This window comes from Camelus ferus, chromosome 4, assembly GCF_009834535.1.
Source record: "Camelus ferus isolate YT-003-E chromosome 4, BCGSAC_Cfer_1.0, whole genome shotgun sequence".
Classification (NCBI taxonomy): domain Eukaryota; kingdom Metazoa; phylum Chordata; class Mammalia; order Artiodactyla; family Camelidae; genus Camelus; species Camelus ferus.
The window spans coordinates 66,420,450-66,443,585 of NC_045699.1; the positions used below are offsets into that span (position 1 = coordinate 66,420,450).

The 23,136-nt window shown below is 43.4% G+C and overlaps 1 protein-coding gene across 9 annotated transcripts in view; it reads right to left on the reverse strand.

Annotated features, from left to right (window-relative positions):
* MAPKAP1 (MAPK associated protein 1) overlaps positions 1–23,136 on the reverse strand; it is a 208,856-nt gene that overhangs the window by 57,017 nt on the left and 128,703 nt on the right. The window contains exon 9 of one of the 9 annotated variants that reach the window (XM_032478446.1): positions 10,136–10,404. The exons of the other annotated variants lie outside the window; for them this stretch is intronic. Coding sequence (XP_032334337.1) covers positions 10,391–10,404 — 14 coding nt within the window. The 3' untranslated portion in view covers positions 10,136–10,390. Of the gene's footprint in view, positions 1–10,135; positions 10,405–23,136 lie in introns of those variants that run through there. 9 annotated transcript variants of the gene reach the window in all.

The window sequence follows — 23,136 nt, forward strand, 5'->3', positions numbered from 1 at the left end:
TTTCCTTCTGGTCTCTGTACCTGCCTGGGAAACGTGGATGAGGGAAACTAGGAGAGGCAGGGAGTACCAGGAAGGGTCCCTTATCCCCAAACTCAGTCCCTGCACCACTCTCAAAGCCATAAATGCCATCATTCCATGTTTACTTTCTTGTTTCTTGGGTCTTGCAGATATTTCTACTAAAATAGTTTGTCTCATAAGGTAGATTTAGGGCTTTCCCCTCGAAGCCTAGGATGATGACGGCTCATTTACTGCATTGCATGCCAAGCACTCTGCGTATGTTACCTGACCGAATCCCCACAGCAGCTCTGAGGGCAGATACTATTATCCCCACTTGACAGGCCGGGACCCTGAAGGCTGGCAGCGAAACAAGTTGCCGAACATCTCACAGGGAGGAAGCAGGAGGGGGAAATGAAGCCCAAGGGTCTCTGGCTCTAAACCCTGTGTATTTTGAAGCTTTCTTCCTCTTGCAAACTATAAATTATTGACCAATTATAAAGAGGCCATAGTTTATACCATAAGTATATATTTTTGTAGATTTGTGGATTCATTTGGGCTCTAAATTACTTAACTTGTGGTTCCTATATATTCATTTCTACAATAAATGATCTGAAATAATTTATTTTAATGAAACCCACACACATTATGGCTGTTTTCTGGTTCCTTATGAAGACAGGATCACCTTTCCTTTCCATTCATCCAGGAAGACTCTTTCCACCTTTCCTTAAGAATATATGTATGTTTGCCCAGCTTTTTAAGTAACTAAAATTCTGAGCATCATCTTCTGCTCTGGGTACTCTGTGATCTTCTGTAAAAGCTAAGGAACAACTTAGAAACCCACTTCTGAACTTAGCAAAGGATGGATGGGTCTTACCTTTGGGGAAGGTAGGGTAGTTAAGCTGTGGATGAGACTTGATGTCTAGACCCAAATGGAAAACTGCCTATTACAAACCTCAATTTCTCTCCTAATTCTTGCCCAAACACTGGATAAGAGATTTCACAGACAAAGACTATTTCACATGTTTTCCCCCGAAAAGGCCAGATTGATAACTTGAGGTTATACTGCGTAATGAGAGGCAGGGTATATATGAGAAGCAATATAGTCTGGTGATTAAGGGCATGAACTTGGGGCCAGATTGCCTCAGTCTAGTCCTGGCTGAGCAACTTGGCTGTAAGACTTTGGGCCAACTCACTTAACCTCTCTGTTTCTTCATCTATAAAATGGGGATAATAATAGCACCTACTTTATAGGCCTGTCGGAGGATTCAGTAAGTTAACAGCTATAACCAGTTAGAACAGAACATTAACAGTGTTATTTAAGTGTCAGCTGTCATCATCATCACCCACATAATCACAGAACAGAACAGGGACTACTGTGTGCTGGGTACTGCGTAGGCCTTTTATACAGATCATCTCCTTTACTCTTCGTCATCCTGGGACATAAAGGTGAATTCCATTTTACAGAGGAAGAAAGCGTGACTTACAGTGGCGAAACAACTTGCCCAATGTCCCACAGGAAGCGGTGGAACTAGGGCTCACACCCAGGGTGCCCAGGCCTGCCCCTCACTCAAGCGTTCCTAGTAAATGTCTGTTGATGCTAATCAAGATTATGACAACCCAGACCTACTACATATCAAACTACAGTTTCTATCAAATGCTGATTTAACTTTCCAGCAGCTGACATGGGAGGAGAGAAAAAAAAAAACCAGCAGCCAAAAGCCATTTTTAAAAAACAAGCTGTGAGGTCAGTTTCTATGAACATACTTTTGCCGAAGAAATGATTATATGAAAACATAAAAGGCTCCTTCCCACCAAACAGGACATAGTTCTCAAGGCAACATCCACCCTTTGGAAAGAGGTTTTAAAATGTCACAGCTGTGCATGAAGCCACATGCCCTCTACTTCACAGCAGAGGGGAACACAAAAGGAAGATTCTGGGAAGCAGTTACTCTGCAGCGACAAGAAAACCTGCTCGAGCATTCTGATGATGTATTTATTGCAGTAAAACCATGTCACCGAATGGTCTAGGAACAAAATACTGCTCTGGGCACTTTGGGAAGGTTCCAAGTTATAATATCCAGGCAAGATTTTTATGGGATTTTGTAATCCTGAGGCAAACATCTCAGCACATAAGTTTCAAAGCAAATTTGTAGTATCTGTTGGATGGTGGATACACGCTCAGTTCAGCTTCTCCGATCTCTTTTCTTTAATCTTTGACCAAAACATAGCATTTGGCAAGCAGCTCCTTAACAGCTGAGAGCCAGCTGAGAGACGAATTCCAATGGGAAGCAAGTGCAAAAGCCTGAAGAGAGAGAAGCCAAACCATCGCCCCTATCATTCTGCGTCTTATTTCTAAAGACCCATGGGAGAAGCTTCCTTCAGACCTCCGTATCAGGAAAAGCTGCACTTCCTCAGAGCAACCGGCTTGTTCTGTACCTTCAGATACTTTAACGTAAATGCTGTAACTAACTGATGCTGTGTTCCCCTTTCTCCTTTGCCCATGGGGAAGCCCAGCACTAAGTGTGTGATGACTGGACACGCATTTCTGTGTCAGTTCATCCTCCAGGCCTTTGTTTTCCTTTTCCTTTCATGTTGTTTTTCAATTCCTGCTTTTTTATCCTATGAGTATATGTATTCCAACTGCTTTTCAGATTGAAGTGGGACATAAATGAATTAGCCCATCATTTATTATTGCTGAGCGTTTGAGGACCACCTCTCTGGAAAATAATTAAGGGAAAGGCCGAGCACTTTCACAGGTATGTCTTCATGTCAACTGTTTTCCATTCGTCAGCTTAAAGAGCTGGTTTTATCTGAGAGAACTGTTTATAACCAGAAAAAGTAAGTATGAGCAAATAAGAGGCAAGGCTGGGGCTTGAGGAGAAAACCCTGGTGTTTGGACTCTCTCACTGTGCATGCTGGGGAAGTTACTTAATCTCTGTGTATTTTCTCATCAGTAAAATAACAGAACTTCCCTCAAAAAGTTGCTGTGAGGATTACAGGAGCTCAGTGATGCTGCTGTTCTGCTGGAACAGGCTGGGGCAGAAACCGCCACATGAGGCTTAGGCAGATCCCTTGCCTAAAAGTCACAATAGGCTTACAGCCCCATTAAGGGAAGATACACGGTGGCAGCGAACACTGGCCTCAAAGCAGATGTCCACATCCTTTCTCACATGTGTCCAAGGTAGCAGTGCAGGGCAGGAGAGTGTGCGTATCTACTCAAACAAGTTTGCTTTTAAGCTACAGGCAGCATTTAGAATTAGAGACTTGTTCAGCAGACAGGATGCCAATTTAGTGTCTCTGGTCCTACAAATTCAGTCTAAAGATGATGAGTTAATGTCAGAGCCCACTGAACAAACCAGGATAGCACAGATATCAGAAGATATGTGGTGTTACAATGCCATCCATATATCCATTTAACAAACATTTTTAAAGCATCAGTGATGCCCCAGACACAGGGATGAATTATCAATGATTCCTGACAGCAAGTAGGAGGTGGCAGGACACACAAGAGCAGATAAAATTATCAAAGCTCTTCCCCAGGTAAGGACAAGGCACTGTGGGAACAGAGAAGAGGGGACAATGAACTTCCCTTTCCCTGAAGTAGAAACATCTGAACTGAGTCTTGAAGGAGGACTGGGAGCCAGGCGAAGACAGGAGAAGTGCACATTCCTACAGGGGAACAGAATGTGCAAAGGCAAGGAGGTACTGAAGAGCCCACATGGACCAGGGGAAATGCAGCATGGAAAGGGTCTAGGCTCCGTGGGGATCTGAGGGGAAGATGGGGCTAGGATGCTTGGCCCGGACTGTTGGTCAAGGTCTGGATTCTCTCTTATTGGCAACAGATACTAACAGAGCAGGAGAGTGCCATGATCTGCTTCACATTTTGGTAAGCTTCTTCTGGTGGCACTGTCAACAATGGGCTTGAGAAGACTGGTGGCAGGGAGATCCATTCGAGGCAAGCTGTGCCAAGCCCTGTCTGCTCTATGGTAGGGGCCAGCTCAATCCCAAGCCATCACTGACAAGCTGCTGCTGTCTACATGAGAGCTCAGACCCAACATCGGCTATCCTAAAGTGTCTGCGTTTAGTGTCGGCTCCATCGCTTATAACTCTTCCTCTAGGGTGACTGCCATCATTCTCTGTTTGATCTTAATATAAGCACTGAATTATATTCAAGTGATAACCACTGTAGCTTATACCCCATCCAAGGTTCAGATTGGATAATTTGTAATTTAAATAATAAAAAGGAACAAGCTTACATGACAATAAGGTCACACTTTATCCTCTTCTGAGCTGATACACAATTTGCTCTCAGTGAAACAGCCGAATATAATCAAATTAAATACAATTCCTATTACAAAAGAAGAAAGACCAAGGCTGTTCCAATAAACCAATTCTCCTGCCTAGTTAAACTGCAAAACCTTCAGGAAAGGTTTTGAAAGCATGACCCATCAGTTCTAATTTTTAAAACTTATCCTTTCAGTCAAGACTAGAAAAAGGCCCATTCCAACTTTTATCTTCACTACAAAGTGCTGTTATCTTGGCCTGATGTCAGGGGCTCTATCTCTCTTTCTGCTGACAAGCAGAGACGAGAAAGATAAGATTGGAAACGAATCTCACTTCTCTGAGTAAATAAATAATCAATACTCATCTAAATGTAAATGAGAAGGTAGCCCCCTCTGATAACAGCACTCTTATCAGAGAGCCAATTTTCTTCAGACACTTGGCCTCAACCAAATCACCATCATTCAGCCCCAGCCTAATGGCAAAAAATCGTAACTAAATTGAACCGATCACCAGAGATCAACTAAGTTCGGCCCTGGCCACTTCAGGTTCAAATGTTTGGGAATGCAATTTTGCCCCCATTAACTTTCAATAGCAATGAAGAACAGACTGGTCAAGGGGCCAGTCTGTGCAATAAACAAAGCCCAGAATGGGGGCCAGCCAGAGGATGAGCAGGAGTGGGTTTAAGTGTTTAAACAACGTTATAACTACAGCACACCCCAAAACTGTGACGGGAGGTTCCTACTATGGGGTGAGGAGACAGCATTCTCTCCTATCAAAGGCTTGGTTGAAATGGAGAAGACATTTAATTTGCCTGACAATGATGACAAAACTTTATTGTAAATAAAAATGTAAATAAAGAAAAAAAGGAGAGACTAAAAAGCTACAGAAGCTAAAAATAACCTAAGGTTCAAATGATCAATTTCCTCCAACTAATTTGTATCAGACTTACATCTGACCCAGCAGTGCTGCACTGACCTGATTTTACTGAAATAAGACGCCATCTATAAGACAAATCACTTTAAAACCACTGTACTGGGGTTTCCATTTCTTTGCTGCAAGACTCAATTCACTGCTGATGAGAGTATTGGGGAAATTATGACCATTATTGATAGGACAGCAAAACCACTTTTACGCAGTAGTCTTCAGGTCGACAGAAAGCTTGCACTGGACCATTAATGAAGGTGTCAGCTAGAATCAGAAATTAAAGACAAAGGCTGGGAGAGGATAATTTTTAGAGCACTTTAAGGACACCAGACACACAGGAGCAGCAGCCATTCATCCTCTTAGGAGTCACAGGGCCTAAACAAGGATCAGCTGAGGAGTAGGCGGCTCTGCCTCCAGTTAGGAGAAGGAAATGCTGCTTTGCTGCCTGGCCCTGGCGTTCGGGCAGCAGAGGGGCTCCTGGTGTGACACAGAACTATTCAAAGTGTAACCATCTTGATATATCCGTTGTGTGTGTGTTAGCAGTAATGTGTGTATGTGTGTGTGCGCGTGTTAGCAGTAATGTGTGTTTTAGCAGTAATCTTTTACCAAGAAGTGTGCTTGACTACTTGTAGTTCCCAGCCAAAAAAATTCACGTACATACCGGCTCCTCCAGTTTCTCAGACCTATCTGAGAGTCTGTCTCCTGGGCTACAGACCTTAGTGAGGTCTCCCAGTAAAACTGACACTCACTGCTCAAAACGAAAAACAGACAAAAACAAAGTGTAACCATCTCTGTTCCTGCTGTGAGCCTCTAATCCTAGAAGGCGGACGTGGTATTTAAAGTGTGGGTTTTGGAGTTAGAAAGATTTGGCTTAAAATCTTGGCTCTTCTACAAAAGCTATGTGACAACTGGGCAAGTTAGCTGATCTGAACCTTCATGAAGTGATTGCAGATTATGCGGAACACAACGTCCAGGACTTAATAAGCACTCAATAAATGTCAGCTGTTATACTGCTATGCAAATTTTAACAAAATCATCAATTTGCCCTTTTAGAAAATAACAACAGTGACAGACATTGAAGACTTTCCTGGCTGTTAACAAAGTCCTTTACAGGCACAAGCTTTCTGAATCTTAAAACTATGAGGCAGGCCCTCTTCTATCCCCATTTTACAGAGGAGGGAAAAAAATCAGTGGTTAAGTCATGTGTCCACAGAGAGGCCAGAGGAATCCAGGTGTGAGATTCCAGAGCCTGTGCTCTTAACCACACCACTGTTATTCCAGAAAGAGCATTCTATAATCTTCTTGATCTTTGGGATGAAAAAAAGAATCGTAAGTTGAGATAATTTATCAGTTCAGAAAGGAGTAAAGACCTTGTGTGGGAGACTAAGAGGATGAGAGAGTGGGTAGTTGGTCTGGAGGGGGTCAAAACTGAGAGCCCCTGAGCCCTCATGGCAGGCTCCTACCTGACCAGCACTTACAGTGAACACCATCTGCTTTGCCCTGATTTTTTTCGGGGGGAGGGGGCCTTTTTCTAAGTTAAATGATTTATAGAGTTACTGCCTCAATCCACAGTTCTGAAAGTGTGATTTCTTTAGGGTTTAACTATACCCATTTCTAGTCTTGTTACAACTTTTTTATTGCGATAGAAAACATTTACTGGAAATATGTTACTGCTATTACCAGGTCATAAAATAAAAAGAAAAATAGTTTATGTATCGCCATCATTTCCAATCATCAATCAGAAAGTGCCAAGAGGAGGAAAGGAAAGGGCGTACAGCTGAGATTTCCTTCTTTGTGTAGGAGAACATGCAGGAGCATCATAATTCTTGAGAACAAATTTCTTCTTGAATACTCAGCCTCACAGAAGGGCTCCTGGGAGGAGTAGGGAGGCACACCTTTTGGCATCTCCCCTCCTCTCTGCAGCCTTGCCTGAATCCCTGTCAGAATTAAGAGCTCTTTCATCCCAACCTCCTTGGGGCCGTGTTTCCCTCAGTGCACTGAGCGGGCTGGATCAGAAGCATTTCTGTCTATTTGTGGTTGTTCTTCCCCTGTCCCCCCAGTCAGGGCACTCTTTGAAGATGGGGGTGGAGGAGCTTTTAAAAAAAAACCAACTCTACTCCCAGAGCTCCAGCACAACAACAGGCTCTCTGCAGGTGCTCAATAATCTCTGTTAAACAGGGTGACTTCAACAAGGTGGCATTTAAAATTGAAAAACCTTGACCCAACAAAGGAATCTTGCCTAAGAAACATTACTCCACGCACACAATGATGTATGTTCAAAGATGTTCACTGCAGCACTAATACTAAAAATTGCACACAGTCTAAATATTCTCCAGTAGGAGACTGTTAAATAAATTACAGTATATTTGTACACTGGGATGTTATGTAGCTCTTAAAAAAACAAGTGAAGTTAATAAGACATGGGAAGATTTCTATGATACATTATTAAATTTAAAAAGATACAGAATGTATAGCGAATGCTCTATTTTAATAAAGTAAAACCCCAGCTACACATGTACATTTATATGTGTGTGTGTGCATGCATATGTTGAAGATACACACACACAAACACAATCTGGAAGGGCGTGAGCCAGCCTGTCTTCACGGTTATCCTGTTAACTTAGAATTACTTCGGGGTGTCGGACACAGTAGGAGAAAAGGTGAAGGCTTTTGCCTTTTTTTTAACTTTATAGACTTTTATCTTGTTTGTTTTTTTGTCATATATTAGTATTACTTTTGACATTAAAAATCCAATTTAAAAAAATGAGGTGGCACAATCTTAGAGATGATTCCAGCAGGATCAGACTAGGGACGGGGACCCCTGGAGCCTCCTCTCAGATCATGTGGACTTGGCGACTGCTGGGGAGACACCCTGACAGTTGGGGAGCCAGGAACTAAAATGACACAGGGCCTGTTTAGGAGTTCCCATGGCCCTAAGCCAAGCCATGGAGTGGACCACAGAGGTCTCCAGAGCTGCTCAAAGGAGCTGGGCAGCAGAGGTGAAGACAACCGAAGCATCTGAGATCGGGCTGCTGGCCTTTCACAAAAAGAGTCAGTGACCACAGACCGAGGGGCAGGTTGCTCATGTGCTGCTGTATCATCTCCGTCTGGTCAACTGAGCCTGCCCTACCCTCCTCATGGATTCTAGATGGTACTGTGGGAAACAAAGGGTCATCCCGCGCTGTCTCTGTCTGGCCTACCCAATCAACCTCTAGGCAGTCCCGATGCCCCTCTCCACTCAGGCTCTGAGACAGAGATGGTGTGTGAGGAGTTCATCTCTGCAGCCCAAGGGTAAGGAGAAGGTCTAATGTGATTCCTGCCCTAGGCTCAATAGTGTGTGTGTGTGTGTGTGTGTGTGTGTGTGTGTGTGTGTGTGTGTGTGTGTGTGTGTGTGTGTGTGTGTGTGTGTGTGTGTGTGTGTGTGTGTGTGTGTGTGTGTGTGTGTGTGTGTGTGTGTGTGTGTGTGTGTGTGTGTGTGTGTGTGTGTCTCTCTCTCTCTCTCTCTCGGGAATTCCCTGCAAATGCTGCAGACCCCACACATCTGAGAGAACATGGTATAATGGTTATAAGCCAGACTACTTAGCTTTGAATTCCCAGCTCCACCACTTACTAGCCGTGTGACCCTGGGCAATTTACTTAACCTTTCTGTGCCTTATTCTCACCTCTGTAAGAGAGGAATAATAGCAGCTCCCACCTCTTGGAGCTGTTCCAAGAATCCACTAAGTCATACGCCTGGGTTGCTGCTTCTCTTTCCAAGTAGCACTCGGTGAAGCGGGGGGAGGGTGGCTTCTAGTTCTCCAGAAGGGGCTGGAACCTCCAGAGGTCTGCCACACTGGGCCCATCTTCCCCCTCTTCACCTCCCACCTAATGACATAATAACCCAGAAACATCCTCCAAACAGTGCCATTTCAGCCTTTGCTCACACACAGTCGCTCTGTCTGGAACACTCCTTCCACTTCACGTTCCTAGTGCTCGTTCTCTCCTACTCGAGGAGTGAAAATTCTGCTCATGTGCCACCACCTCTGGACTCCTCTGTGCCACTCACACTGCAAAGATCTCTGGGTGCGCCCGTCTCTTGTACTAGTGGACACAAGTTGAGGGTGGAGAGCACATTTCCGTATCCCTGCATCCCTAGGACGGCCACAGTACAAGGGGTGTCAGTGAATATTTGATGACTAAACTGAAGCCCATCCGGCTTGTCTACCATCTGACCATGTCTTGTCCCAATGAGTTCCACCTCCATCTGACTCCAAATGTCCCCCCTGTTTGGAGACTCTCAGTGGTGTCCCAAATCTAACTGGGGTTCCTGGGGATGGATGGAGCTAGTGGTAGATCAAGCTGACCACCACTGACGGGCCTGTCCCACCTCCTAATCATTCCGTTCCCTGACCCGGCCCGCCTTCTCCAGCCACAGCGACCTGTCCTAACGCGCTTCCTCCTAGAGCTATCTGAGCTACAGCACACAGGCCTAAATGGAACACACTCAATATCAGAACAAGAAGAGGTGAGGCCTAGACAACCTAAAACATCACAACTTGGAGAAGGTTGGAAACCACTGGACAGAAGCCTCCCACCCATCATTTCAGGTGGAGAGGGTGCTGGAAAGGGGCAGACACTTGACCACCATGAGAAATGCTAATAGTCCATAACCTGTCACTATCCAGCTGGTATGACTGCACTTCCCTTTGGAGAAAGGAGGCCAGATATTATTTGTAAAAAAGAAATATATTTTTTCCTCCTCCAAATCCAGATATCACTTGTTACAAGAGAACGGAAACCTTTAACACTGTCCCTCAGCATCCAATTTTTCAGTCCAATCTGTTTCTCTTAACTTGAGTCACTGTGACATTACCAAATTTTACATACAGTTATCTGTTGCTCTGTAAAGAAATACAGATGGTTTTTGTGGAAATAAACAGTCATTTATTTTAAACAATTGTAGAATAGTTTATGGAAACCAGTGGGGTAATGCATTCAAATAAATGCCAAAACTGGTTGATGGGGAGCCAGGGTGCTAAATCACACTGCTGAGGAATTCAGCTGTGGGGAACAGATAGTAAATCCAGAGTGACAGAATTTCCCGTGATGGCAAAGGTTTCTGACATCCAGTCCAGTACTCAAAAACCACAGCAGTTCAAACCCATTTTCCTTAACACAGCCTTGACAGCCAGCGAAATTAGTGAATTTAGTCACAAGCACCTAAGAACAAAAACAAAAGAAACAAACAAAAAGGAGACTTCATTTGTCTGCAGCCTTTCTGAGCTATATAAAAGCAGTGACTCCAACCTGAGTCAACGGAGAGCAAGCTTAGGGCCAAGTGTTTTCAATCATCAGACTTTTGCTATGATATAGTGGAATCTGAAGACTTCCATTCAAATCTGCTTATTCCAGAGACTGACTCGGGGAAACAATACCCTCTCTGAACCTCAGTCTCCTCTGTAAAATGAGGATGATAGTTGGAAGTACCTGACAGGCTGCTGAGCAGATGCAGTGAGGCACCAGGAGTGACAGTGCTCTGTGAACCTAGCTGGGTTTCAGCCGCCCTGGTGGAAGGGGTTCTAGCCCTGGGCGGGACCAGAGGCTGCAGGTCCTCTTAGGGGCTTCCACCAAGTCTCCAAGTAAGCACCATTGACAGTGAATGGCGGGGGGCCTGCCTCTGTGGGAAGGGAAAGAACTCTAAGCCCTTTTTGACTTCTAATTTTATAGGACAATCAACGATAAACTCACTAACTTTCCCTTCTCAAACCTTTTCCTTGTAACTGGGTTTCTAATGATGACACCATGAGTGCCCCCAATGAATTAACTGTTATGCATCAAACATTTACCAAACTCCTACCACACGCCATGCCCTGAGTCAGACACTAAAGATGCAAAGATGAATAAGACTGATTCCAGCCTTTGGGGATTTGGCAGAGTGAACAAAGCACCCTCGAGTTTGGAACACTTCTTATTCTGCCTTCCTTCTTCTTGGTGACATTAAGTCAGCTCTCAAGTTTCCCAGACTAACCCCTTACCAAGTCTCCCTTGCATGCTTATCACCCTGCCCACAGTGATGGTTTCCCAACCTCCCCAGGCCTCCAGCCGTCTCCACCCTACTGTCACAGGGTGCTTTCTGGTGTCAAACTCTGAAGTCATCACTTCCATGCTTAAAATCCTTTCACAGCTTCCCCACAGCCAACTCCTCACCCTACGCTCCAAACCCTCTATCCATCTTAATTTCTTGTTCCTCTGTGATCCAGCCAAACCGTCTCCTCGCTTCAGTGCATGTGCTTCGTGGTTTCCTACCTCCACGTCACTGCTGTGCTGCTCCCTCCACCCATGCTGCTTGTCCCTCTGGTCTGTCAAAACCTCCTTTATGGTCATTCCCCAAGTCTGGCCTCCACAGCTCTCTGCACCTGCTTTTCTCCTACTGGCCCCCACGACATCATCAGCCACCCCCCGCCCCCTGATTCCCAGACTGGCCCACAGCCTTTCCCCACTTTTCATTCCTCTCACCTGTGGGCTCTGCTCCAGGGCAAGAGGATTTCTGCAATTCCACGCCAATGAAAATCAAAGTTCCCTTTCTTTTAATCTAGCCTTGGCCTTCATGTCGCTTTCATGTAACTGCCCTTGATGCTGGCCCAGTCCTAACCAGAACTCTGCCCCCGGGCCCGGTGTCCTGCGAGGTTCTCAGTGTGCCTCTCTGAAAATCCTGCCTGCCACGATGCCACCCACCTGCCTGGATTTCCTTCTTCATAAATCACACACATGTAATTTATCTGAATTCAACCACATGTGCTTGATAAAAATGAGGAAAAAGACAGGGGGAGACATGTCCAAGAAAACAACTGAAATAATTTGGAGAATTCTACTTGCTGTGACTCAGTGAATCCCAAGAGAGTGAGTGTGAGGCATCAGTCTTCACCTCTGCAGCTGCGGGCCTTGGGAAATACCTGATGAGTGACTGCCTGACCTGACTGGGTGGATGATGGTACCTCAGTTTCCTAGCTCCTCGTACATCTTTCTGTGCCAAGTTTGGTTTTAGCATTTAAATATATGTATCTTCAGTTTTCATTTGTTCTAATGCTAGAGAAAAAAAGCTAGCTGTGTTGGATTTAAAAATGAGAAAAATCACAGTATGCTGGGCTCTGACAGGTATTTTTTAAGACTTATTTTCCTAGAGGTAATTCTGACGAGGATTTCTACTCCCTTGTTGCCCCTGTGACTCGACCCTCAGGACCCAGCTCTCTGTAACACTGCTCCTAGATGCTGACACCATCTGCTTCCCTGGTCCTTGCTGCCTGCGGTTCCCTCTCGGTCGTGTGCTCCTTCGGTGTTGACTGCCCATCAGCCCTGCTCCCTGTTTTAGGGGATCAGACCCTTCAGAGATTGGTTCCACCTGCCAACCAGGCTCCTCTCTGCCTGCCCATCTTCCTTCTAACCACCACTGTACCTACTAGAGCTGTGTTTCAAGCCCACACACAAGCCTTAGTACGCACTTTTCTTCTTGCTAGTACCTGTCTGGCCCCATAACACCCATGTGGGCTCTTGCTTCACTATTTTCCACTTGGATTGGTAGGACCTTAATGGCAGGGTTGAAATCCCAGCTTTAAGACCTTGGGGTATATAAATATATCCAATGGACTACTTCTCAGATACTAAAAGAAAAGATGAAACCTTGCCATTTGCAACAACTGGAAAGGATTCATGAGGGTATTACGCTAAGTGAAACAAATCAGACGGAGAAAGACAAATACCATAGGATTTCACTCACATGTGGAATTTAAAAAACAAATAAACAAAATAAATGAACAAATCAAACAAAAACACATACAGAGAACAGAGTAGGGGTTACCAGAGGGAAGGGGGTAAGGAGGGTGAAAGAGGTAAAGAATGTTAACTGCATGGTGACGAATGGAAATTACATTTTTGGCGATGAGCATGCTGTAGTGTTATATACAAGCAGAAATACAACGTCATATACATTAAACCTATATAAAGTTATAAACAAATGTTACCTTAATAAAAAATAAATCTTAAAAAAAAAAAAGACTGGGAAATTACCTAAGCGCTCTAAGCATTGCTTCCTGATCTCTAAATTGGAGATGATGATAATCTGTAACTCATGAGGTTGTCTTATACATTAAATGAGATAATAACGTATGTAAAGCACTTACCCAGCACATAGTAAGTGCTCAATAAATGCCAACTACTTATTACTATATCAGTACAATTCTGCACACTCTACCATGTTCAACTCTGAATCCATCAAACAGGTAAGAAGCTGAATAATGTAACCTATTTTAAGACAACTGTGACTTAGAGCCTAAGATGTTAAAATATGCTTCTCCTTGTGCTAAACACACAACAAAAAGGTAAAAGCCATGGGAAAATGGCAACAGAGGAGGCAGAGGAGTCGTGGCCACCAGCTATTTTCCTTTCTGGGAGTTTTCCTTTTTGTTAGATCTATTATCTGGGAGCCGGGCTGCCCCACTGGCTTTCCATTTGCCTTGCTAATAACAGTAAATCCAGCAGCTTCCATTGCAGCTCCTGTCTCCTTCAGCTGACTCGGAGGCCAATGAGCATTTCCTCTCTGCTAATGTCAGATGTTCCCTGGGAAGTCCTGCTGAAGAGAAAATTTATGACAAAAGTTTCTCCAGCTTTTAACCCTTCTGCATATCCAGCCCCAGATGCAGCGTGCTCCGGAGGAATGCGAGGTCATTCCTCCCCGTGCACGCCCATGTTCTTGCTGATGCTTTGCTGCTCTGACAAGGGGCCTCAGACCCCTGGAAAAGCTCAAACGAGCAGCTGGGCAGACAGATGCACACATTCTGGGCCATACCTAACGTGGTCTCAGTTTGAGCTGGGTTCTTTAGCAGCTAGAGTCTCTGTTGAACCACGACTGAAAGCAGTCATACCCATAAAAAACAAAGTGTTATATTACAAAATTTTGAGTATGCCTGGGTCTCATAACAGTGAAATTGAAGGGAGGGGACAGGACTAACATTTACTGAGTAATAAAATAATAACAGCTAAGTGCTTGGTGTTTCACATGGACCACTACTTAATTCTCACAACAATGCTATGAAGAAGACACTATTATTATTCTTTTTCACAGATGAGGAAAATGAAGTTCCAACAAGCTAAGAAACTCACCAAAGAGCTAGAAAGAGTAACAGGAGCAAGAGTGGAACCAGGGAGATGTTTCTAGAACCCAAGTATTAAGCCTCACAGCTAAGACTACCAACCAGCAGCCTGTGATCTAGTTGTGGCCTTATTTTGTTGAAGAGCAAACTAAAGCAAGGAACTCAGAGAGGGAGAATGACAAGAACAAGGTCACCCAGCTAGTGGCAACAAAGGGCCAGCTTTAAGGCAAAAGCAGAAGCATGCTCCTTGTTCCACAACAGCCGGATCCTGAAATAAAGCCTCCAAGGGCTGCAGACGAGGAGAGCGCACGAACTCAGGCTGTGGGGGACAGTGCGGTGGCACCCCACAGCCAGAGCGGGAACAATGGCTGTCAGCCGGGGCCACAGCTCGCTGGCTAAGGCGGCTGGGGTGCAGCAGCCAGGCCCTCACTGACCTCATGCTCTTGGCACAGAAGAAGGGTCTCATCACAGGGTTTTCATCTGAACAAAGTTCGAGCCTTTCAGGACAGCTATGTTCTAGCTCAACGGGCTTTTCTATGACCTCTTCTCCACCACTCCACAGAAGTTACATGATATACTTAACCAGATTTGTAGATTCAGTAAACTAATTTTTGCCTCTATTAAAAAAAAAAAAAAGAATGTCAAAATGTACATCTGACAGCTGTTTGGGAATCTAATGTTATGGAAAAGCAGCTGTTTTCATTTATATTTGAGATATTAGGCACTCTTAGAATGGGACAGAGTACTCAGCTAATAGTTTGTGCTTTAACCTACGGAAAACACGGTCACAGAGACAAGATGTTGGCAAAATCACAATATAACACTTCACTCATGTAACATTTTGGTCTTAAAAGGTATGGAAATGTTTATAAGGGGAAGCAACTATTTAATAATGATGCCCTCATAGAAAACTGACATCCAAGACAATGAAATGGATGTGGCTTTTAGGAGGCAGTCCATGTAACTAAGGAAAAAGAAAGCTATCTAAGCTCTGAAATTTGCAAGTAAGCAGTCTTCTTTTTTATAAATTTTATAATTTTTTACTCTTACCAAAGTAACATGTCTATACGGTGTTATAGTTATAACACTACAAGTTCTCTACATAATAAAGTTAATTCCCTGCCCAGCCTTGAGTCCTTCCTTACAGGCAGTTAGTTTAAGCTTTTTTGGCTATTTCTTCTGGTATTCACTCTTATACTTATTATTAGCATTCCTATTCAGCTGTTTTAAAAATTGCCACGAATACCAGACAGTACCTATTAACTGCCACGACAGACGGTGAGGGTTTGGTGTGTGCCCTTGCTCCCTCTCCTATCACACCCCTCTCGGGAAAGTGTGTCTGCTCGGCTTTCCTTTTCCCCGTGATACGTGTGTGCAGCAGCGCCCTCCTGCCGGCCACCCTTACTAGATTATCAACACTAAGACGTCTGGTTTGGGCATACTCCTCCGGCTCCCTGAGGACTCATTAGAGATTCATGGTAGTAAGAGCGCCTGGGAGGCAACACTAACTTCCACTGATGGGCATCGCCTTTCATTTTTTAAGATATTTACATTTTCATTTGATGATTTAATTCTCTTAGGAAGTTTCATCTCCAGTAATCAAAGTGCAGTGAATCCACTCCAAAGAGGAAGTGGGCAGCCTTGGGCCTGGGCTGGAGGGAGTGCAGCAGCTGTGGGAGGCAGACTAGCTTTCACCGCTTCTCCTTAGTTCATTCCACAAACTGTGTTAGCTGCCAACTCTGGGCCAGCTATGGTGCTGGTCAGGTCCAGGGCTGGTAAACAAAAAGGAACCCATTCGTCTCCATGAGGGGCTTTCATTTTACTCAAACCCAAACCCTTTCCTGAAGAAAGAAGGGTTCCCATCCTTTGCCTTGGCAAGGTACTCACCAGCATTTGGCCAGATCAGCATATTAGGAACTTACTGGGGAGAGGCCCAGGGCACCTCTGACGCAAGGCCGAGTGGCTGAGGGACTGTGTTCTCTCTAGCAGCTTCTAAGGCTGAGATACGGCCCGTACCTTGTAATTCCCACTGCTGACCTAGCTGGAGTCCCTCTGTGCTCATGAACCCACCCAGTCCTTGCTGACCTGTCCACCTATCCCTGCACCAGGGAGCCAATTAGGAAACCAAGGGAACTCGCTGAAGTGGAAAGACTGAGGTAACGCCCTATCCTGGGGGTGAGAGGGACTCTCTTCAGGGGGGAAATTCACAAAACTGGGTCTCACAAGAGTCCTTTTTGTCAGAAAATGGACAGACTAAAAGCTGCAAGTGAGAAGCCCTATCAAATGCACCTTGCTGGTTTGCTAATTTCTTATTGGCCGTCTCCCCCTAGAATGAGCGCTCTCCTGGAACAGGTCTTGTCATTCTTCTCCACTGCCTGCAATGCAGCAGAGGCTCCATAAATATGTACTGAGTGATGAGTTTGGTTTTGGACACACCGTGCTTGAGAGGTCTGCGTGACCCTCTGGACTTTTTAGACTTAAATCACACTTTGTCTTAACCTCATCTTAATTCACAGTGTTCTATTAAATTCAGTGTGCCAAAAAGGGGTGGGGGTAGCTGGGGGTTTTATTAGGATTTGATATTTCTATTACGTGGTGGCAGTTTGGGAGAAGATTGAGGAGTTACAATAGACCACCTTGAATCTTTTGCAGCACTTGGGTTTTAATCACATGTCACTGACTTTGTTTGAAAAACTGGTTCGATGGCACAGTAGAATCTGTGCAACTTGCTGACTGCCCTGCTGTGATCAGGAGCTAGGTAAGGAGCCAAGTAGGTGCTGACATGTCCTCCCCAGAAACTGACCTCAAAGATAGCATTTAACATATGAAGTAATGCAAGATAAACTATCCTACAAAAAGAAGTAAAGATTGGTGTTTTCTATGCCACAAGGACATACATTTGTAAGTTCAGAAATATATATCAATATAAGCAGAATTTAAATTATGTATTTTTAACTTTAGTAAGTTCTTTCCTATTTTATGATGAGCATTTTTAAACCATAAAAAGTTGAAAGAAATGTACATTGAAAATCCATGTAGCCACCATCCAGATCCTATAATGGAACATTTTACTATATTCGCTTTATCACGTATTTATCCATCAATCCATCTTTTTAAAAAAAATGTATCTCAAAGTAAGCAGCAGACATCAGTATGTTCACCCCTGAACACTTCAGTGTGCATAACAGTAACTGGTGTTCAACATTTAAGATTTTTATTTTTTGGTAAAATTTACATACACTAATATGCACAAATCTTACAAGTAACATTTGATAGTTCTGGCAAATACATACATCTGTGTGACTCCAGTTCCTGTCAACATATAACCTATTACCTTTACTCTAGAGAGTTCCCTCATCTACATTACATTTTAAGTGGAAAAGCTGTGGTACAGGGGGGAAAAAGCCTGGCTCAAGAATCAAGGAGTCTAGGTTCATATCTCACCTACATTACCCATTAGTAACATACACAAGTGTGCACACATACACAATATATATGGCTTCAGTTTTCTCAACCCACAGAAAAGAGATAACGCTCATCTCACAAGGTCTTTGTAAAGGTTAAATATAAAAACACCTGGAATGCAGTAACTGTTCAGTAAATGTAACCAAAGGGTCTTTCTTTCTATCCCCTTCCTAAGCTACCCCCATTTCTAGGATGTTGGCTTCAAAAAGAAAACGGTAAGGACAAATAAACCCCCACTTAAATGAGAGATGGGGGGGAAAGGCATCTCTCTGCATAGGCAGTCCTCTCCCAATTTATCCAGTCTGACTTCAGCTAATTAAACATCTGTCTCAACGGTCTCCTCAGCAAATTAGTCATCCCCACTTTGTGACACTGATTGTTGGTTGCAGCCTTTTCCCCACTTGCCACCATTCCCAGAAACTTCTAGGAGTTTACTCACCAGGCACATGGCAAGGAATGATGCAGGGTCCCCATTAACCCCCTACAGGTGCCCTTGGTGCCAGTGCTGTTCATAATGCTGCCAGGCGTGTCCTTAGCTGTGCCTCCCCAAAATAAACCTGTTAAGGGGTGACAACTTTTTTGCCTACATTTTTGATTTCCAGTGATGCATTTTCTAAGTGCTATATATATATATGTACCAGACTAAAATAAACTATTTAAGCAAAAACCTGTTTTTTAAACTAGTTTTGATGACAAAGCCAGCAAGCAACAACAGAAGGTCTCAAATGAGGTGAAGTGCAGTCTAGTGAATTACCTGCTAGTTCTCTCCAAAGACGGCCAGGAGGCAACAAGCAAAATGGCCTGGCCTGGATGCCTGCCCTTCTCTACATAACTGGTGTGTGTGCGCACACACACCTGCTTGGGCAGGAAAGGGGGAGGTGGGGTGGAGAGAATTGTATTTTAAACTATGGAGCGCTTTTTTGTTTGTTTATAGGGCACTTCTTAAAAAAAGTTTTCTGAAATTAGACTTCCTCTCAATTCTTCTTCCCACTAAAATAACTGACTGACTTAAAAACTATCTTTTAGAAAAATGAGTGGCTAATAAAAAATTTAAAAATGCTTAAAATGCTAGAAACCTAGAAACAGAAATTAAAACCAGTCTGGCAGAAGTTAAAGACTGATAATATCCAGTGTTGGTAAGGGAGTGGAGGAAGAGGTTCTTTCAAAAGTGTCAAAAAATGGGTATAAAGTTTGTGGGACAATGTGTTTTTCTTAACATCTTAAATAAGCAAACGTCTGACAAACAATCCCGTATTTAAAACCTAGCACAAATGTGCAACGAATATTCCTACAAGATTGTTCACTGCATGTTTTTTTAATACTGAAAATTTGAAAATAACCTCAATGTCCATTAATAGCAATTAAATAAAGTTTAAATATAAAGATGCAGTGGTCACTCTACTATAGAAGAATGCTTATGACATAATACTGAGTGAAAAAAACAAATGCAAAATCATACATGTGGTATGGTGTTAGTTTAAAAAAAACTTTTCATGGCTACATTTTTCATGAGTTCATTTAATAAACGTTTTTTGGGTGTCCTCTATTTAGAAGTCATTCTGCCAGATGTCGAGTATGTAGTGACTTTTAAAAAACAAAAACCAGCATCCTGTCCACATGAAACTAATGGCCTATCTGTATACCTGCATGTAAAGTGAATTCACACTGAAGAAGAAACCTTCACTTTTTACTACACACACCTCCAGAATGCTTGATTTTTGTTTGCAACAAGTATTTAATTTTATTAAAAAAGAAAAAAACCAACTCTTTAAAAGCCTTTTACCACCACCTTATTTTAATATTAACCCCAGGAGACCTATTGGTAGCTCCAAGCTATTTCAATTCTCCCCAGACTGTGCATTCCAGACTTTACCAAGGTGTCTGTCCCCCTGCTTCCTGAACTGAGCACCACCCACCGTCTCCATGTCTTAATGCAGGGTCATCACCTGTTGGATACAGTCCTCAAGAGCCTCCTCACCGGTGTCTCTGCCTCCAGTTTTGTGTCCTCGAATCCATTTTTATAATACAGATAGCGTGTTTTCTAAAAAGAAATTCTGACTTTATTGCTCTCCTTGTAATGGTTCCCATCTGCCGCCAGAATAAAGTTCACATTCAACACAGTTTACAAACGTGATCTGGTCCCAAATGACCACTTGAGCCTCGTCATTCCCCACCCTCCCATCTCCTACTCTGCTGCTTTATTATACTGAGCTACTTGTGGTTTCCAGAAGGCACTAGGCTCTCTCACTTTGTTCCTTCAGCCTAAATGCTGTCTCTCATCCCTCTTCACCTGGCCAGTTTTCACTCATCTTCAGGTCTCAGCTGGAGAATTTGCTCAGAATAGTCCTCTCTGACTCTGGAAAACTGGACTAGTGTTTCCTTCCCACAATGTCCCCCAGGCCTTGTATTTATTTCCATTCAACACATGATGGTACTGTGATTGCTTGTCTCCCCAGCTAAACAGTAAGTGTCTTGAGGGTAAGGACCGCTTCTTGACTTCTACAAAATCCCTAGTCCCTGTGCAGTGTCTGCTGCATAACTGCCCCCCAGTAAATGAATGCACCTCTTCTATTTTTGAGCACACTGTCAGGCCTGGCCTGATCAGACCAGGCCCTACCTAGCTTCTGCACCTTATCCTCTACCCTGTTCCTCCTCCAGTAATTTGGAAGATCTATGTTTTGGGGCCACACTTCAAACACCTCTGCCATGAATGTTTTTCTCACTTACCCATCTGGTGAAGTTCTAATTAATCTTCAAAAAGCTGTCAAAGAAATCACTTACTTCGGAGCACCTTTTCTAGGCCCTCTATCTCACCCAGTAGTTTTAAGTATTCTCTTATAGTGCTGCTTTGGTAGCTCATATAACATAGTTTAGTGCCTCTTTTCTGAGTCTGTCTTCACATCAAGTTTTCCACCTGATTCTAGTAGGGTGGTTGGCACAGAGCAGGGAGCATCAGATAATGACCGCTGAACAAGGTATCAGAGCCACACAGAACTTTGGAGCACACATGGCCCGTTTATACAGTGCCCTTGATTCATCCTCTCAACCTCCCCCACGTTACAGCTGAGAAAGTAAGACTCAGAGAGGTAGGTACACTCACGTACACATTCAGTTACCACAGTTTCTTACTGTAAGGTACATTTTTTTAACATTTCTAAACTCAGGACACAGTTTACAATCAATCTGGACATTTAATATAGTAGCATTTCTTTCTTTTCTTTTTTCCTGAAAAGCTATTATTAAGTTAATGGTGTTCTAGAATTAGTCCCTAGTGGACCAAGGGAAAGGCCCTCTGACTCCAAAATGTGAATGTCCCCTGTACCACCACAGAGCCTCTCAGGAGTCTATATGTTCTCTCTTCCTTTCATTCTTTTTCTTTAATCTAACCTGTGTTGGTGGCTGCCCCAGATGGAGTGAATGAATAGATTTTGTGATGGAAACGGAACTTCTGAAAGATTAGCAACTGGCAGGAAGAGTAAATGCCGGTCAAACGTCGTTTTGGCGAATGATGCATTTCAAGTTTTTCTGATGTGGCGGTTGTAAGAGCTCTTAACACCCTTCTAAAATAACTGGGTCTCTAAAGTGGTTCCAAAAGATTTTCTGCTTGACATAAATTCTCTAAATTTCCAGGCTCTCTGGATAAAATAGTTGACTGCAATGCCATCTTTAACGTGCTCTGCTCTATACTCAAGAAGATCCATCAGGAGCCTCAGAGCACGCCAGACGGGGAGAGGCTCAGGTGAGATGAAACAACAAGATAAAGAGGCAGACAGAGGGGGCAAGGAGGAATATTTAACTCCGAGCTTCTTGCCTGGGGCACTTCTGAGCTGTACACTTAAAACACCTTAGCAGTCCTAATTTACTGTATCATTTTCCTACTGGGTCACTGGATACCAAGTATCAGGTCTTCATATCACTTTTCTAATCCCTACAGGTGAGTGGCATCAGCATGATTATTCCTTCATGAGGAAGAGCAGTTTTCTGAAGAAATTACTGCCTTTTTGACAAAGAACATTTAAACAGTCCTATTTACCTTTTCTTACTCATTTTTTTAAAAAAGAGGATTACCTGCTATAGCATAAGGAAAGCACACGTCTGTGTCTATGGCTGGCAAACCGCTTTCACAGAAGAAAGGTTACTGGATTTTCTGTCTTTACAATTAAACAAGAAGCAGGACTGTTTAATTCCACAGCCAGAAGATTCTTTAGCTTACTTTAGCCTTTGGAGAGCATTTCAGGTTAGAAGACTGTTAAAAACCTATTCCATCTTGAAAACATATGGGGTTCTTTTTTCCATAGGGCAGCTCAGGACAGGTGTATGTTGCTTTAAGAAAGCTAGACATAAAACATTAAAACTGACACCAATACAGACAAACTGTGCAATTACAAAAAGAATTTCTGGCTTTATATCCAGATTCACCACAGGGTTCCTTTAAATGCTGCACTTCCCTGGTGCATTTAGATCTTAGAATCAATGAACATTTCTGTTTACAGAATTTTAAATTTGTTCTCCCATTAGGGTTCTAATAAGCAACATGGTACAATAAAAAGAGTATGGGCTTTGAGGTCAAATAAGCCTGGGCTCCAATTTAAGATTCTATCATTTACTTACTGGGGAAATTTGGATAACTTTAACTTCTCTTAGAGCTGATGAAAGGGAGGCTGAGAGAGGTAAGTATATGATTACACATACAGTTATCATAGTTCCTTAATTCTAAGATGCACATTTCCCCCTACTTTTTAACATGTCTAAAGTCTCATCTATAAAACAGGCATAATAAAACCTCCTTTCTAGGGGTGTTGTGCAGATTAAATGAGGTAATATCTGTAAGTACACAAAGGCACTCCATAAATCAGCTCTTACCCCGTCAGAATAGATCTTGGGGAAAGACTAATTTCTCCCTGACACACAAATCCCCTTAAAACATTCTTGACTAATAATAGTTTGTACATAGCTGTCTAGGTCTATCCAGCATGAAAGTAAGGCCTCCTGTGCGAGGCACTGCAGGGAGTGTGTCAGAGCCGGACCCGTTGCTGCCGGTCTATTACAGCACGTCTGTATTAGACTGTAGGCCCCGAATCCCTACCCTGGCGTCCCGGGTTCTCAGCCTGGTCTGTGTTCCTCTGTCATACTGAGGCCATCAACTCTGTACCTCTTTCCAATCTTTTCTGCGTTCAAATTCTCTGTGTGTCTCACTCCCTCTTTGGGCCTCAGTGTATTTCACAGTGGTTAAAAGTTTGGATTTTATTCTGAATGCAACTGGAAGTCATTGAAGGGTTTGGAACAGATATGATCTGATTTATATTGTAAAAAGCCTTTCTGCTGCTATGTAGACAAGAGA